This window comes from Propithecus coquereli, unplaced genomic scaffold, assembly GCF_000956105.1.
Source record: "Propithecus coquereli isolate 6110/MARCELLA unplaced genomic scaffold, Pcoq_1.0 Scaffold440, whole genome shotgun sequence".
Taxonomy (NCBI): Eukaryota; Metazoa; Chordata; class Mammalia; order Primates; family Indriidae; genus Propithecus; species Propithecus coquereli.
The window spans coordinates 1,437,497-1,454,294 of record NW_012150175.1 but is presented as its reverse complement, the minus strand read 5'-3'; the positions used below and the strand labels follow the sequence as shown (position 1 = coordinate 1,454,294).

Below are 16,798 nucleotides of genomic sequence, written 5' to 3'. Positions count from 1 at the left end.
TAATAAGCTATTGCTTCCTTATTAAAAACACTGATAATACCCAATGCTAGTGAGGCTATGGGGAAAGGCTTATAAGCTGCTATGCAAATGTGAATTATTACACTTTTGAAACACAATCTAGCAACATCTATTAAAAACATACTAAGGGTGGGGCATGGTGGCTCACGCCTGTAATCCTAGCACTCTGGGAGGCTGAGGTGGGAGGATTGCTTGAGCTCAGGAGTTCAAGACTAGCCTGAGCAAGAGTGATACCCCATCTGTACTGAAAATAGAAAAATTAGCTGGGTGTTGTGGTGCACGCCTGTAGTCCCAGTTACTTGGAAGGCTGAGGCAGGAGGATCGGTTAAGCCCAGGAGTTTGAGGTTGCTGTGAGCTATGATGATGCCACTGCACTCTAGCCTGGGCAACAGAGTGAGACTCTGTCTCAAAAAAAAAAAAAAAAAAAAAAAAACCCAACATACTAAGTATGTAAGGATATATGTTCAGGAATGTTTACTGCAGGCATTGTTCACAATGGCAAAAACTTGAAGTGAATGCTAATTGATAAGAGAATGACTGAAAATATTATGGTCTATTCCATACCAGGAATATTTTAGAACCATTCAAAAGAATAAATTGAAGTTATAACAAGTGCCTTGGAGGGGTTTCCCATGGGATATTGCTGAGAAAAGCACAAAGCATTAAAAATGTATCAAATAGGATCTTATTTTTTAAAAACAATGACAAAACCGGTATCTGTATTTATGTTTATATGTATGTTTATATACATATATCTCTACATAAGTGTCTATGTGCATGGAAAAAATATGAAGGGTGCATACATGGTCATTAGCATGCTTACCTTGGACAGAGTAGAGGGGTGATATGTTGAAAAAAGGAACCAAAGGAGGTACCCAAATTAAAGGGAAAAGAAAAAAAAAGACAACACTAAAAGAAAGTATATGATGATATCGCGTTTATACATTTGTATGAAATTATATATATATGCCATGTGTACACAAAAATATAAAATAGCATGAAAGCAAAAACACGAAATAAAGCAAATACTGATTTCTATTTCATCCCTACATAGGTATCCCTGAAACACAGGATACTGGCATCTAAAAATGATTCCTTTTGTTCTGCAGTGACTTCATGTAGAAGTGCTGCTGCCGACCCAAGTCCCGATTCCTGCAGGGTGCAGGCCAGACAGAGGCCCAGCAGCCTCTCCCCTCCAGCACCGGTTCTGAACAGGAAAACTTCTCCAAAACCTGAGACGTTTCCACTGATCTCCAAGCTGGAAGCTCTAAGAACTGGCAGATCACGCTCACGTCTGAGCGTCTGTGTGCAGGCGGGCTCCGGGCTGATAGGTGCCTCCTGCCCGCAAGCAACCAGCCCCTCACCTGTCCCCACTGCCCTAGCAGCCCATGGGGTCTCTAGTCCACACACCCCCAGCTTTATTTCCCTTCCTTGCCTCCCACGCCAACTCATTCTCTCAGACACCCAGTTCCCCAAACATCAATATCTCCCCTGTCAGGACTTCGGGGGCTTCAACTCACAAGCCACGCACTAGAGAGGAAAGTCCAGCCACAAGAGCGGAGTTTACCTGGGGGCCACGTGGTCCCTGACCACCAAATGCCGCCCTCCCATCCCTCCTTCCGGCAGCAAGCCAGCCCCACTCGACAGAGGAAACACTCCCACCCCACCTCTGTGTCCACAGACGTCAGAGCTTCTAGTGCACTTCAGCCACTGCGACAGGAAAAGGTGCACCACGAGCTCTCCAAGGCCAGGGCTGGGGAAGGGGGCGTGGGAGTGACTGCTGAATGGGCACAGGGTCTCCCTTGGGGGTGACGAAAAAGTGCTGGAACTAGACAGGGATGAGGGTTACACGACATTGTGAACGTACCTACTGCCACTGAATGGTATGCTCTAAAATGGTTAAAATGGTAAATCTATGTTATGTGTATTTTTCCACAACTAAAAAAAAAAAAGGTACCCAAAGACCTGGTGGAGCCTCATATTACCCTTTCGAGTCTCCTCGACGCTGGTGTTCGTGGCCGTGGCGTTCGGCCAGTTCTCAGATGGCTGCTCTCCACGCCCACCTAAAGGAACAGAGAAGGAAGGAGTGTGAGGATGCATCAGGGATGCGGGAGCAAACCCGGCCACCTGGGCGATGCTCACGATCAAGGTGCAGCAGTTACATTTGTTCAGCAAAGGTTTACTGGGCACCGACCACATGCCGGGCACTGTTCTAGACGCAAGGGCAAAAGTGAACCTGCTTTGTATAACCACACACATCACTCACAATGAATAAAAGTATTACTCTCTTCGATCGGCTTAAGGGCACTCAGAGTCAAATTTACAAAGTTAACATGCAATGCCAAAGTCAGCTTTCTCACCCCACCTGCATAAGAAAGGCCAAATGCAAAGGGGACCCCCTGTGGGTCTGGAGTCCACCTGGTGCAGAGGGCAGGGAAGCGTCACCGGCACCGGCACTGCTGCTGAACACATGAGGGCTCAGTGACGGCTGCTTTGGTATTCGGGGCACTCTTGGGCTTTTTGGTTTTCTCTTGGAGTGAGTCCCCTTTAGAAACTGCTGTGTTTATTTTATAAATTAGACTCTGGAGACACTGTGTCCACCAAGGACAGCGGTGCTCGTGCATGTTTGCCAGCAGCCATCATCCATAATCCGTGTTAGCATCTGTCTCCATCAGGAAGATGGTCAATCAGCAAATATTTATTTGACCTACTATGTGCCAGGTACAGGTCCAAGCACAGTGGATCCAGCAGCAAGCAAGACAGACGTGTTCCTGCCCTCAAGATGTTTCTGTTCTAAATGGGGAGGTAGATGATAAACGGCAAGTAAGAAAATAAATGAATAAGATAATTACAGGTTGGAAAAATGCTCCAAAGAAGTGCATCAAGTAATTCAGTGTGTGGTTGAGCGTGGTTGGAGGGAGGGGGCCCTCGGGGAAGTGATGTTGGGGGTCAGATCTGAAAAGCAGGAAGATCCATGTGGCCGTACATGGAAATCTGGGCCAGGGCACCCCAGCAGAGGAAGGATGGGGAAGGAGCCTGGGCCAGGTCTGAGCTCACCGTGGGGAGAGGATACTGGCCAGAGAGGGAGGCCAGGGCCACAGAGCCTTGCCAGCCAGGCTGCGTCCTTTGACTTTATTCTCTTTGTCACAGGAGGGTTTAAAGCAGGAGAGGGATGTGTTTTTATTTGTGTTTTACCAAGAGTGCTCTGGGATACAGGCAGGCAAAAGTAGAACCTGGGTGATCAGTTAGGAGGCTTGCAAGGGTCCAGGCGAGAGACGGCGGTGGCGTGGACCCGACACTGCGAGAGAGGCACTGGGCCCGGTCATGTTAGGGATTTAGTGGCAGGCAGAGCCAACGGGAGGGGCTGCTGGGTTCCATGGGAGGGCTGAGAGGGGCCTCCAGTGACTCCTGCACTTGGGGTTTGAGCAACTGGGTGGTAGTGACACAAGGGAGCAGATTTGAGGACAGAGACTGTGTCCCAGAGAGATTATTATACACACGGAACCACATCGAAGCAACCAAAGGACAATCTCTTTACAAACAAAAAAATATTTCTTGCATTTGTTTAAAAATTTGCAGCTTACGGAGCAGTTCCCGGTATCCCCTTTGACCCTGATAAGAACACGCTGTGGCGGCTGTAGTGTAACCCCATTTTCCAGAGAAGGAAACTGAGGCACAAAATGATTAGCCCAGAGGTACCCGGCCCATGAGGGGAGCTGCAGGGTCAGGACACATCTCCTGGTCAGAAAGTCCACGATGTTCCTGGTGCCCACAGCCAGCAACTCCCGGCACTGCTCAGCCAAGGTGCACACAGCACCACGCTCCCCGACATGGAACCCACCCTGGGTCCAGACAACCCTGGAGACGGCCACGTGGTCCCAGGTCCCAACTTCTGACATGCAGGCCACCCCCTCCCTCTGTGTGATGGTGACTGTGCTGTTGGCAATGGCTGCAGCTTCCGGGCCTCCTGTAGAGAAGGTTCCGCTAAGGCGAGGCGGGACGGGAGGCTCAGCGCCTGCATCCCGCTGGTCCGCTGCCTCCTGGCCAAGCCGGAATCCGCTCACACACTCCCTGCAGCTGCCGGGGCGTTCGCTGCCAGCTCCCAGCCCTCTGGGTATTCTTCCAGTTGCGATATCATTTCCTCCCCAGCTAAAGGTCGGGGGAAATCCTGATGGTATGAAATCGTCCCCCAGCAGAGGAATGTGCCACCTGTGGCGTGGAAGCCGCTGGGGCCGGGGCCCTGGTCTGCTGAGCCACCACCCAGCTGTGCAAAGCGCCACTGAGAACTCGGGCGCTCGCACTTTCCATCTGTCAAATGGGCTGTTGCAAGGACCAAATGAGGTAATGGGTTTGTTTAGGCATGCGTTCATTCAACAAATATTTATCCGACACCTGCTCTGGGCCAGACGCTGTTTCTGTTGTTCAGGATACGACACTGAAGAAACTGTACCCTGACCTCATGGAAATTCTATTCTGATGAAGGGTGGGGGAGAAAATGATAAACAAACAGGCCACTAGATATTTAAGTCAGCTGTTGATAAATGCTACAAAGAAAATAAATGGGGGTGAAGGGACAGGGAACACTAGGGAGGAAGTCTAGAGAAGAGCATTCCAAACTGGGGACAGCAGGTGCACAGGCCCTGGGGTGGGAGTGTGCTTGGCGCAGGGAGGCAGGTGTGACTGGAACCAATGAGGGGCTGGTAGGTCAGTGGGCAGAGGAGGGTCTGGAGGGTCACCCACGTGGGGCCTTGCAGGCCACTTTCAGGACTTTGGCTTTTATTCTGAGTGAACTTGATGAGAACCAGAGGACATGAGGGGGCTTTGTGACTGCACCGATTTTATACGTGACGGAGTAGTAGTGGGCAGGAGCTGGCATTTGAAATGAGATTCCATAAAGCTCTGGAAACCCGGCATCGGGGATTGGCAAGTTTAGACCTGCTTGGTTCCTGCAAAAAGGATGTGGGAGCAAAACAGAAAAAAATAGACCCATAAGGGTAGCTGGGCACAGTCCAGGTTCAAGGTGAACTGGAGGCTGTGATTGAGGAAGCCAGGGCTGGGAGAGACTGATATTCAGCTCTGCCACAGGCAGAGGAGGCAAGGAGGATGAGGACTCTGGTTCCCTCGTCTCTCTGGTGCTTGAGGTTACAACAGGAGCAAGGCTCGGGAGTTGGGGGAGGCCAGGTGCCCGCATAGATGGGAAAGGATCAGTGTTTGCTATGGGCCAATTAAGGCGCTGACCACGTGCTGAGAACAGTGCTAAGAGCTTTCCTTGCTTTGAGTTTTGCAATTCTAGGATCACAAAGACCCAATGACAAAAGGACCATGAACGCCCCTATTTTATGGATAAGGAAACAAGGTTCCAAGAGGTGAAGTGACTTGCCTCTCTTGAGGGTGCAGAGATGGTTAGTAATGGTGATGGCTGCAGCTGGTTCCTGTCAGAACCCCAGTCCTGTGCCCCTTCTCCTCAGCCCCAGACCCAGAAAGGAGAACGAGGACAAGTGAGGTGCCTGGTAGAGGCTGGAGATTCCCAAGGGACACAGGGCATTGCCCGTGCAGCAGGTCTGTGAAAGGACATCTGAGCCTGGGGCTTTGGTAGTTGAGAACACATGTCCCTCCTCTGTTCTTATCAATAAGAGGTGGGAGGTTCCGTCTTTTTTTGAAGAAGAACAGCATATCTCAGGCTTCCAGTGCTGTCTGAGACTGGGATGTACCTGGAGTTAATGTGGTTTGCCCACTCCCCTGATGAAAGCCCTTCTGTGTCTCTCCACCGCCCTTGGGATGAGTTCACCTCCCAGCACAACTGATGGAGCCCTACTGCTATGGCCCTGCGGGTCTCCTCTCCTGCCACCGCCCCGCTCCCACCTGTGCCTGGCGCTAAGCTACTCAGAGAGCCTCAGGTTTCCATCTTCCTCTCACTTATGCACCTTCCTCAGCCACAGACCTCTTCACCTGGCCAAATCCACCTGGTCCTTCACGGGTCCACTGAGACACCACTTCCTCTGGGAAGCCACCCCCTTGCTCCTCTCGGTGAAAAGCCCTTCTTCTTTGCTCCCACAGCCCCCTGGGCTCCTCCTCCACCCTCACCAGAGCTGCTGGGATCTCCTGTTTACTCAGTTCAAGGCTTCAGAGTCTAGATTTTAGCTTTTAGCATCTTGAAAGAAGGGATCTAGTTTTGTCTAACAGTGAATACCCAGCACCCAGCTTGGCACAAGGCAGGTACCAAGTAAAATACGGGAGGGAGGGATGGATGGATGGACAAATGAGCCAGGTAGACAGTGTTTAGAAAGAGAACTCAATTATTTCTAACTCAGCTTAACTGTTGGAAAAAATTGTCTTTATCAGCTTTTATGGAAAGAGGGAGGTAGCTATTCTTGGAACAATGGCTCTCAACCTTGACTACAATTTTGAATCATCTGGGAAGCCTTTAAGAAAATACTGATGTCTGCTTTCCACCCCTAGAGGTTCTTATTTAATTGGTCTGGGGCATGGCTTGGGCATGAGGAGTTTTAAAAACTCCCCAGGTGATTCTAAGGTGTAGCTAAGATTGAGATCCGTTGCTCAGAGAACCCTGCAAGAGGAAGCCTCATCTCATGCTATTTTCTTACCACCAACCTCTTTCCTCCCAAGCTCACCATGAATGGAAGACCTGGAGTTGGAGACAGACACAAGAAACACTAGGAAAAGTTGTTTCTCACATCTAAATCGATGGAAAGCAGTTCTCTGTTTCAGTAAAAGGCTGGAAACCACTAAGACAGGTGTTGCTCTGGCTGTGACTGCAGCTGTAGGCATCACAGAACAAAGAGGAGAGAAACAGCCCAAGGCAGACAAAGACTGGCGTCAAGGAGAGGAGGGCATTCAGGCTATGGGGACATATTTTTCCTTGGGTGTGATTGCAAGACAAAAAAAAATGTTTGAAAAAATACATATATATCCCCATATTTGATCTTTGCTTAATTACCTCTTCAGTGGGAGGATATGCAAAGACCTTGTAGATTTCATTAGTCACAGAGGTTTATTCAAACGTCTCCTTTGCATAAAAAACCCAGGCTTACAGCTGGTCTCTGGGAAAGAATGCCCTCCAGGCCTTGAAAAGAGAGCTCCGGGCCTGTTCCAGCTCTTACTGAAACACAGCAGAGGTCAGTGCCTGTGATGCATGGGGCCCGGCTGAAATGTTTCTGTCCAGCATTTGCAATTCAATCCCACAGTTTCCTTTATGGAACAATTCACTAAATTCAGAGTTGTTCTTTTTTCTAATTCACCATATAATTCACCTCCCAAGTTCAATTAAGAAGCAATCTGTTAGCAACTTTGGGAGCAAGCTGCTTTTCTTTGGGAAAGCCCAATTTTCTTCCGCTGTCGACAAAAAGTACCTTAATTATATGCATCATATGAGACATTGATGTACACACAACGCCCCTCCACCATAATTAATGAAATATTAACTGCATACACCCAAAGGCATCTAGGCAGAAAGAGAAGGGCTCTTCCAAAGCCCAAGAGGACAAAGCCTTTTGCCATAGATCAATATTGCCCGTCTCAATGATAGTGACAATGAATTAATATTAATATTAATATTATAATTCATAAACAAAACTTTATATTAATTATTCCTTCTGTTCCTTGCCCTTAAAGCCTAACATTGCTTGGTCCTTGGTTTCCTTGAACACAAGAATAGCAACCATTTAACTGCCAACGTTTAACTTTAAATGCAATTAGTTACAGTTACTTCACATATGTTCTCTATTTACTCCTCAGGCCAATGCTCTGAGGGTTGGGAACCCATTTTACATGTAGGGTAACTGAGGCTTAGAGCACTGAAGACATCACGGGACACACAGCCATTGGGTGGAGAAGTTGCGGTTCTCTCCAGATCAGCCTGGTGTCAAAGCCCTTCACGTACATCACATGCCGAAGAGACCCTGCCAGGGCAACCTCAGCCATCACGTTTGCTGACTTTTTAATACCGTATTTACAGCTTTGACCCATCAGAGGTAAATCTAGTATAAGACTGCCTTGCTGTACTCTAAGAAAAAGAAAAAATAAATAATCCCCAGCACCAGATCCTAAAAATCACTTTATTCCTAGTCCATTCATTCTGTAAATCTTCGTCAAGCACCTGCTTTGGGCCGCACCGCGCTGAGTTCCTGCAGGCAGGGCCTGCCTTCGCGGTGCCCGCGTTCTAATGGAGGGGCTAAACAGGAACAATAAACAATGAGATCATTTTGTGGACGGATTAAGCACTTTGAGGAAACCTAAACAGAGTTTTATGACAGAGCAATGGGGGATGAGAGCTCATAAAGGTCTCTCTGACTTGGTGACATTTGAGCTAAGTGATGAGAGGTAGACATCCATCTGGGGAAAGTATTCTAGCAAAGCCAAACAAAAAGTGCAAGTAAAAAAGTCCTGAAGAAGGAAAATAAAAGTCCAGTATAGCTGGAGCAGGAGCTGCGCACAAGCCTGACAGCAGCTGTCACCTGAGAGGGACGCGGGGCCCTTGAATTTTACCCTCACAACCATGTCTTAAGCATTCTCAATCTGCTGGACCCTTTGGTCACATGGAATGTGCACAGCAATCCCGGGAGGAAGTAATATTATTCCTCTTTTACAGAGGAGAACACAGAACACAGAGGCTCATGCGTAAGTAGTCCAGGGTCAGCCAGCTGGTCGGTGATTGAATTCACAATACAAGGTGGGCCTATCTGACCCAGAATCTGTGCTTGCAACCCCTGCCCTCTACCCCAGACCTGTACAGGTGTGGCCTGAGCAAGCAGCCCAGGCACGGCCAATGGATGAAACACCTGCCCACTCTGTTGGGAAACTACCTGCAAGACACACCACTCAGCCGAGGTTTTAATTATTCTTTTTTTTTTTTTTTTTTTTGAGACAGAGTCTCACTCTGTTGCCCGAGCTAGAGTGCCGTGGTGTCAACTCACAGCAACCTCAAACTCCTGGGCTCAAGTGATCCTACTGCCTCAGCCTCCCGAGTAGCTGGGCCTACAGGCATGTGCCACAATGCCTGGCTAATTTTTTTCTATTTTTAGTTGTTTGGCCAGTTTCTTTCTATTTTTTAGTAGAGACGGGGTCTTGCTCTTGCTCAGGCAGGTCTCGAACTCCTGACCTTGAGCGATCCACCCACCTCGGCCTCCCAGAGTGCTAGGATTACAGGCGTGAGCCACCGTGCCCAGCCTTAATTATTCTTTAGAAAAATAAAAAGACAAAGCCCCTTGAAAAGGTGGATTCAGGAATGAGCAAGGCAATCACTACAGTAATCAATGTGTAATCTTAAGCAATTTGATGCCAAGTAACTTTTATATCTATGCCAAATTTCAAATGCTACAGAAGGGAAAGGGGAAATGAGTTAAAGATCATTGCTGGATTTTGTTTATGAAATGATTTAATATCGGTGAGTATATAATAAAATGGGAATTCTTATACACTTCTGGTGGAAAAGAACTATAAATTGGTAACATCTATGAGGTAATTTCATAACATTTGTCAAAATCTTTTAAAGCAGGCAATAATATGACTTCTAGTTATCTGTACTAAGGAATTAATTAGCAATGAAGACAAAAGGATGTTCATCTTGACATTTTTTAATAATAAAAAAGACCACAGCGACCATACCACCAGTAGGGGGTGGTAAAATAAATTATGATATAATGGAACACTATGTAACCTTTTAAACTGCTTTTGAAGAAAGTTTACTAAAGGGGAAAGTGTTCATACTACAAGTCAAAAAGCAGGTTAGGAAATTGCACCAGTATGATTCCAAAAAATCCAGTATAATTCTATCTTTTCCTAAAAAGCATATACAAAAAACATGGGGAAAAATAGTGATGGAAATACCCACAATGTCCATTGCGATTATCTCTGATCGGCGACTCAGGGTGAATTTAATTTTCTTATATACTTTTTGTAATTTCCAAATTTTGTTTAACGTATTACTTTTATAATCAGGAAATAGAAGGATTTTTTAAAGGAAGAACTAGATTACAGCATACACTTTGTAGCGTACGCATGCGCACACAAACAAACACAGACACACACACACACACACACACACACACCCCACACACAGTTGCCGGGGAAACCTTTTTCTGATATGAAAGAAACATAGTTGTGTTGATGCAGATGGAAAAGTTGTAGTCCAACCTTTTTTTATGCTTGTCTTCTCTGATCACAGAAACAAAAAATAATGCGTCTACACCTTGGCAAGACAGAAGAGAGGGAAGCTCATCGGTGGGAAAGAGCGAGGGCCTGGCGGAGCCTTCTCTCAGAGGGTGCTGGGAGGCTCCTCTGAGATCCAACCTTCCCTTGTCCAGTCAAGGTCACTGGCTCCTCCCTGGGTCTTGGCACTGGCTAACCAAGCCTCAGAATTTTCTCCTGTTCCCAGGCAGAGGCTTATGGGAGGCTCCTTCATCAGGCAAATTTGAGTTCTCTTCTTTGCAGAGCCTTCGGCCAGATGCCCTCTTGGTGCTGGACCTCCCACTCATCCCGAATGCCTGAACCTGCATTTTTCTGCCTCCTGGATGCTGGATGAGCTGTCACCAGATCTTCTGCTTAGACATGCTCCTAGCGTTCCTGTTGCTCACCTGGCTTCAAACCTCCAGTTCTCTCCTGACCCCCGGACTCCAGGTATCCTTGTCTACTTCGCCCATATCTTTTGTACCCAGCCTGGCCTTGGCTGCTCGTCTGTGTCCATCAGTGATTGCTGCGCAGCCAGCTGTCCCTCCTCTTGGGGCTGTTATAAAGATTAAGAGTGAAATGACACACAGAACAACGCCTGGCCTGTAGTCTACACTACTGAGTGAGCTGTCATTACTGATATTGTTATTATCATCATTGACTCTCCAACTGCTCTGAAGTCTGACAGTGCAGAATGGGATGAAACAATAAGCCATAGCGACGTGACATTTCGTACCCGAAGCATCGCAAGTCAAGGAAAAAGTTCAAGTTCTCCTTAAAGCAGACTTCACAAAACCAAGTTTAGGCTGACAATCTGTTGGTAGCCACTGACAGTCAGCGAAAGAAAAGCTTCCCACCCTAACTGGGCATGGTATGTCTTTAAACCTTGCTCCATATGGTGCTTGCCCATAATAATTTGTGATATCAAATAACAGTAAAAAAATTAACTAAGGGTATACTATAAGACAAGACTTAAGTGACAAGGTCATGGGCATTCATCCTGTTATCCCTGCGACAGTGGAGCTGACTGGCACGAAAGAAAGGACCAAAGAAAAGAGACCAAGCCCAGCCCTCTCTCAGGGAGCTGGAGGAGAGAGGCAGAAAGAGCCACAAGGAGCTCCACCATTGTCCTTGACCTTTTTGGGACAGAAGTCAGCTCTGTTCAAGGAGAATTGCAGAGAAGTGGCCTTAACTGTAAGAGATAATGTCAGTAAACAGGTTCAGGTAACCAGTGCTCTCTTGGGCGATGGCATTTGTCAGTAAAATGCAATGGCCCCTTAGTTTCAGAGAGGTCAATGCCTATTAATGGTCCCATCCCACTGATTCGTTGGGGCAGGAAGAGCCTGTTCTGATGCCAACACACGTGCAGGGCCATAAACCCTCTCATGCAAAACACTGAATGTGTCCTCTGTCTGCCTTTTCTGTGCTTCCCCAGTGCCATCCGGTGCCCGGAACATGGCATGCTGTGTTACCAGCAGGTGCCAGAAATTGCAAGTTCAACAAAAAGAAGAAAAAAGGCTCCAGAAGGATCTTCTTCCAGGCCACCAGCTAATAGTTGAAGCTCTAGGACCCTCCTCCCTTGATGACGAAGGGAGAGGTGACCTTGACCAGTGTCATGGGACTTGAATTAAGACCTAAGGTGGTGCCCCTTATGCTTCAGCCCAATACACAAGCTTGTATGCCTAGAGTCGGGGCGGGGTGAGAGGGAGGCAGGCAGGTAGCACATTGAAGTGAGAGCAGTTGGGTGTGAACGATGAATAGGGAGCAGTGGGGACTGTGGCAGGCCCACGGAGCTCAGCCCGTGGTTATGCAATGCTGTTGATTGTTGCCATGTGGGATTGCTGGACCCATGTGGCCAAATCTTCCAACTTTTCAAGAGAAGCCAGAATTCTGGACTTTTATGAGAAATCTGATTTTTAAATATGGCCAGTAAATTAAAAAAATGTAAGCACTACAAAACAAACAGAACACATCTGCAGACCAGATTTGGCAGGTGGGATGGCCACTCAGAACCTCCGCGCTTGAGGGTGAATGGGACAGTCACGCCTGCAGGTGATGCCAAGGTCAGAGAAGACAGGGATTCCTTGCGCCATGGAAGCCAAGGTCCAGGATGAAAGAGGTGATGTTTTCTGGGAAGCAGATAGCAGGGAGCGGCAGGAGCTGGAGGTGGGCTGGATAGTCCACAGGCTCAGAGCCAAGGCCAGCTGGGACTTTTTCCTCAGTGCTTGTGGGCAAACAAAGCTCTTTAAAGGGGACCAAAGAAAAATAAGATGACCAGAGCACAGGATGAGATTCCACTGGCAACTCCACTGCCATCATCACCTTCTCTCTCTGGATCTCCTTGGAAACCACAGAAATAATGACCTGCAGCCCTCGGTGTAAGCAGCCCCAGAAGAAATGTGGCTTTGTCCGGGTCAGCCTGCATATCAGCCACAGGCTACCAGGAGGGGGCCTCATCCCAAACTCACACCAGCAGGGCCACCTGCAGCTGCCCAAGCTGTGTCCCCAGCCCTCAGAGTCTAGCCCACTTGTCATCGGGTACTCAGTTTCCCATCCCTTAGGCAGCTCTGCTGTGGGAGGCAGTCTGGGCTTTCTTCACTTCCTCTCACTAGCCCACTGTGGTTTGTTGTTGTTTTCTAAGAAGGGACAAAAGGAGGCCACAGCCATATTTCTGCCAGCCCCTCTGGGAGCCCAGTAGAGGGTCTCTGGAAGGTCCCAGGTTAGATGTGATTTAAGCAGACTGCTCTGAAGTTCCACCAGGCGTCAAATGAAGAAGAACCCATTACATTCAGGGAACTTGGCAAAAGAACCAAAAAGACTCATTCTTGGCTCTCAGGAACTGTAGAGTCCAACTCTCCATTTTATAGATAAGGAAATCAAGGTCCCCTCAAGGTGAATGCCATCCCCAAGGTCTGCTGTGCAGTAGGTAACTCTAAGGGTGATGGCACTGGTTTTGCCCAAAACCAGTTTAGATCATTATCATGCCCAGTAAGAAAATGCTTAATTAGTAAATGCATTTGCAACAAAGGTCGGTTTTCAGATGTAACAAAATGCACCCATCTGAAAACACACTAAGAACTACAGAAGCAAAGGTATACAGCTTTACAAAAACTAAGACTGCTAAGTTAAAAAGCTTTAGGGAGCGATTACTTATTGGATAAAAGGATCCTTTATTTTGTCAAAAGAGATTCACCACAGTGTTCTTATAAGTCAGAGTGAGAAACACTTTTTTATATCTAGGCCACTAATACTGGACAAATGTACTTGAGGGCTACATAAACAAAAAGCCTTTAACAGGGTTTTTTCATCTGCTTTAGATATCAACTACTATTTAAATTAAAAATGGAAAATTTATTAAATTCCATTCAACAAACACAAACAAGAGCATACACAGTTAAAGGAGAGCAAAAGTAGAATCAGATTAAGAAAAACCACAAGAATCATGCTTGAGAAGGTGAGGCACGGTCTTCCCGTCAGTCAGGGCTGAGAGGCAAATATGTGTCCTCCTCCGACACAAGCAATCCCCAGCTCTCACCAGGCTGTGTTCCCAAATTCCAAGCATTAAGATGGCTGATCAGTACTCACAACGTGTTTTCCCATGCAAATGACATTTTAAATGGCAAAGTAGGGGTGGGATTACCAGGCCTGGCCCTAAAAGCCAGGAGAACCCAAAAGGAAGCTGGGCCACCTCAGGGTCAGCTCACTTGCCCATCACCTCCCCAAACCAGAGGCTGCTCCATCGTTCACTCTGCTCTGGACACACAGACATGGACCCACCACCTGCTCCCATTACCCCTTCATTCCCATGTGCTGCCCCTCCAGGGCTCGCTGGCCACCTCTGATTTGCTCACATCATAACTCTCTCCCTTGGACATCCCTCCCATGCTCAGGACTTGCACAGCACCCCAGCAAAGGCAGGTGCCACGGGCATTCAGTGCCGTGGGGGACCCTTCAGGTGAGGGATCAGGTGTGGGGCAGGTACAAGAACAGGGGACAAAAGCCTAGAGGCACTTTGAGAGGAGAAATCAGCTTTGTTCCTTCTGCTCCAATTCCAAATCCAGTCCCCAAAAGGCCAGCTCCACTCTGCTTCTGCCCTTAGCTGGCCACGAGAATACATTCCTAAAAGAAGCTCTCTTATCCACGCTACCTTGAGCGGGATTCTGTATCACACAACTAAGAGAGCCTTGGCTAGAACGTCAGGCCCTAAACTCCTGTGTGCTCCAGTTTCTCACGCTGGTCTCCCCATTTTGATTTGGGCTCCCAGATCCATGGGCCCTGAGGGTGACGCTCCCGGGATGGATACTCGGGAGCAGCTGCCGCCCACGCCCACCTGGCTCTGCGCCCACGGTGGCTCCAGGGGGACTCCCAACTCAGCTTCTCCAAATCCTGACTAATGTGGTCATAATAAAAATCAACTTAAAGGTGAACCTACTTTTCCCAACACTTCAAGTTCCCAGTGAACTCTGGCTGCAATCCAAGGTCTAAGTCAGCCCCTGAACGAGGCCCCAGAGCATGAGATGATAGAATCCTTATGTCGCCTTCTTTTCTCCTTCCCAAAGAGCAGATGTGCACTTTATCAGATGCCTCTTTATCATCTCCAATCATCTTACTAAATTAAAAACTTTACAGTGGAATAACGGCCAGGCCTTGCCTGTTCCTGCGCTGACGTCCTCCTCCGCTCCCAGCCGGCACCTGCTGTCCGCGGCCGCGCTAGGCCCTGGCTCTGTCACAGGCGTTTCAGGAGTTTGGGCTCAACACCCAAGGGTCTCGCCACACATCACCCTTGCCTCCGCTCTGGCTCTGACTCGGGCCCTCATTTTGTTTTGTAGACTTCTGCTTTGTCTCTGACTCCTGTCCCTTGTACCAACTCTGCCTCGATGTCCCCCTGACCCCCACTTCCCACAAGAGCCAGGGGTCCTTGCCATGTCCTTTTGTGCTCCCAGCATGGAACCAGGCTAAAGGCCCCTCTCATGCTATTTGCCTGGGCCTCTGGCCCGCACACTCGGGCTCCCTGTGTTGCTGCCCTGCCTCAGGTAGGACCCTTTGCCCCGGGGGACCCCAACACAAACCACTACCTGGATGACAGCTGTCATCTGGGGCCTTCCCTCCAGGTATGGGTTCTGTCTGCTTGGGACGCCAGTGGCCGCCGTGTACCAGCCGGTGCTCTCAATCCCAGGTCCCCACCTCTAGCCTGACCCACCCCTCCTGTGCTCTCTGAGCATGACAATCATCGACAATCATCACTCCTGTCATTACAACACAGTATCCTTAGTGGTGGGAGAAGATGTGGTCACTACTATATCTGTGGTGCTGAGCATAGAAGTGTCCCCAGTTAGCATCTGTTACATGAAGGAAAGCCAGAGAGGGAGGGGCAGCAGGGCTGTGGGGCAGACCCAGTGGGGAGCGCACAGTGTGGCAGACTAGGAGTCCAGCGCGTGAAGACCAAGTTCTAACGTGTAGGAGCCGAGAAGGATTCTGGGTGGGGCGGGGTGACACTCAGGGCCAGCTGACTGCCGGAAGGTCTAGGAGCAGAAAGGCTGAAAGGAGCCCTGGGGGAGTGAGCAGGACTCCAGCAAGCTCCCTGTGGCTTGGAGAAGACCTAAGGATTATACTTTCCATCTGGGAATCTGTACAAAGGGCCCCATAAAGAGAAGCTATTGACCACCTGGCTAAAAGGTGCCCTTTTCTGACACTTCCTGCAAGGGGCTGGGGGCCTGTCCAGCCCCCGGCAGCACCCTGAGCATGAGAACTGCTTTTGTTTCTGGTGCCGCCCCAGCTGGGGGTCGGAGGCATCACACATTCAAACAAACCACCCTACTCCTGACAGCCTCTCGGGGGAGCAGGGAGCAGGCCCAGCCACCACGCAGCCCGGGGCCTCCCGGTGCCATCCACAGCTCGAGGGTTTGTCTGGCACTGTTTGTGTGCCCAGCCTGATGCTGGAACGAAGGAAGGAGGGTCAAGAGCAAACAGTGACAAGTCACCGCTGGCGGTGGTCTGGTTGTTCGGGCAGGTGGACACCGAATGGCAGCTGAGAATAAGGGCTGCAGGATGAGTGCAGCCCCCACAAGCCCGTGGACTCATCCGGGTCCCCCCAGCATCTCTCGAGGGAGTGACGGAAAGCCCAAGTCTCCAGCAGCTCAAGGGACAGGGTGAGTGGTGATGCCCGCAGCTGTTTCTAGAAGCGATGGAGTGTAGGGGCTTAAAGCAGGGCCTGTGCCATTCCGTAGATGAAGTCCTACCCGTGACTGCTGGTGACCGGCATGCCCTCACCGGCAGCCCACTCGCCTCTCTGAACATTTGTTCTCGCATCTACAGGCACTAACAGTACCTACCACATAGAGTGCGGTGTGAAAACGCAGATCATGTATGTAAAGCCTGTAGCCCATAATTAACATACAGCAAATGGTAGTTATTATCATCCTTTTTATTGTTGCTACTCAAGAGGAACAACATCTAATCTATTTTCAAGTCTCTCTCTGGCCGACTGTGTGATGACCCTGGCGTCTGACCCAGGACGCCCAGGGCCTACCTCTATACTGGAGATTGATACAGAGATTTTCCGGGTGTGGGTTGGGATCCCAATCTAAGGGGCTGA

At 48.9% G+C, this 16,798-nt stretch overlaps 1 protein-coding gene across 1 annotated transcript in view; it reads right to left on the bottom strand.

Moving 5' to 3' along the window:
* The window catches only part of TLL2 (tolloid-like 2), a 112,703-nt gene that overhangs the window by 67,318 nt on the left and 28,587 nt on the right, over nt 1-16,798 (bottom strand). The window contains exon 3 of the mRNA XM_012654502.1: nt 2,004-2,081. Coding sequence (XP_012509956.1) covers nt 2,004-2,081 — 78 coding nt within the window. The remainder of the gene's footprint in view (nt 1-2,003; nt 2,082-16,798) is intronic.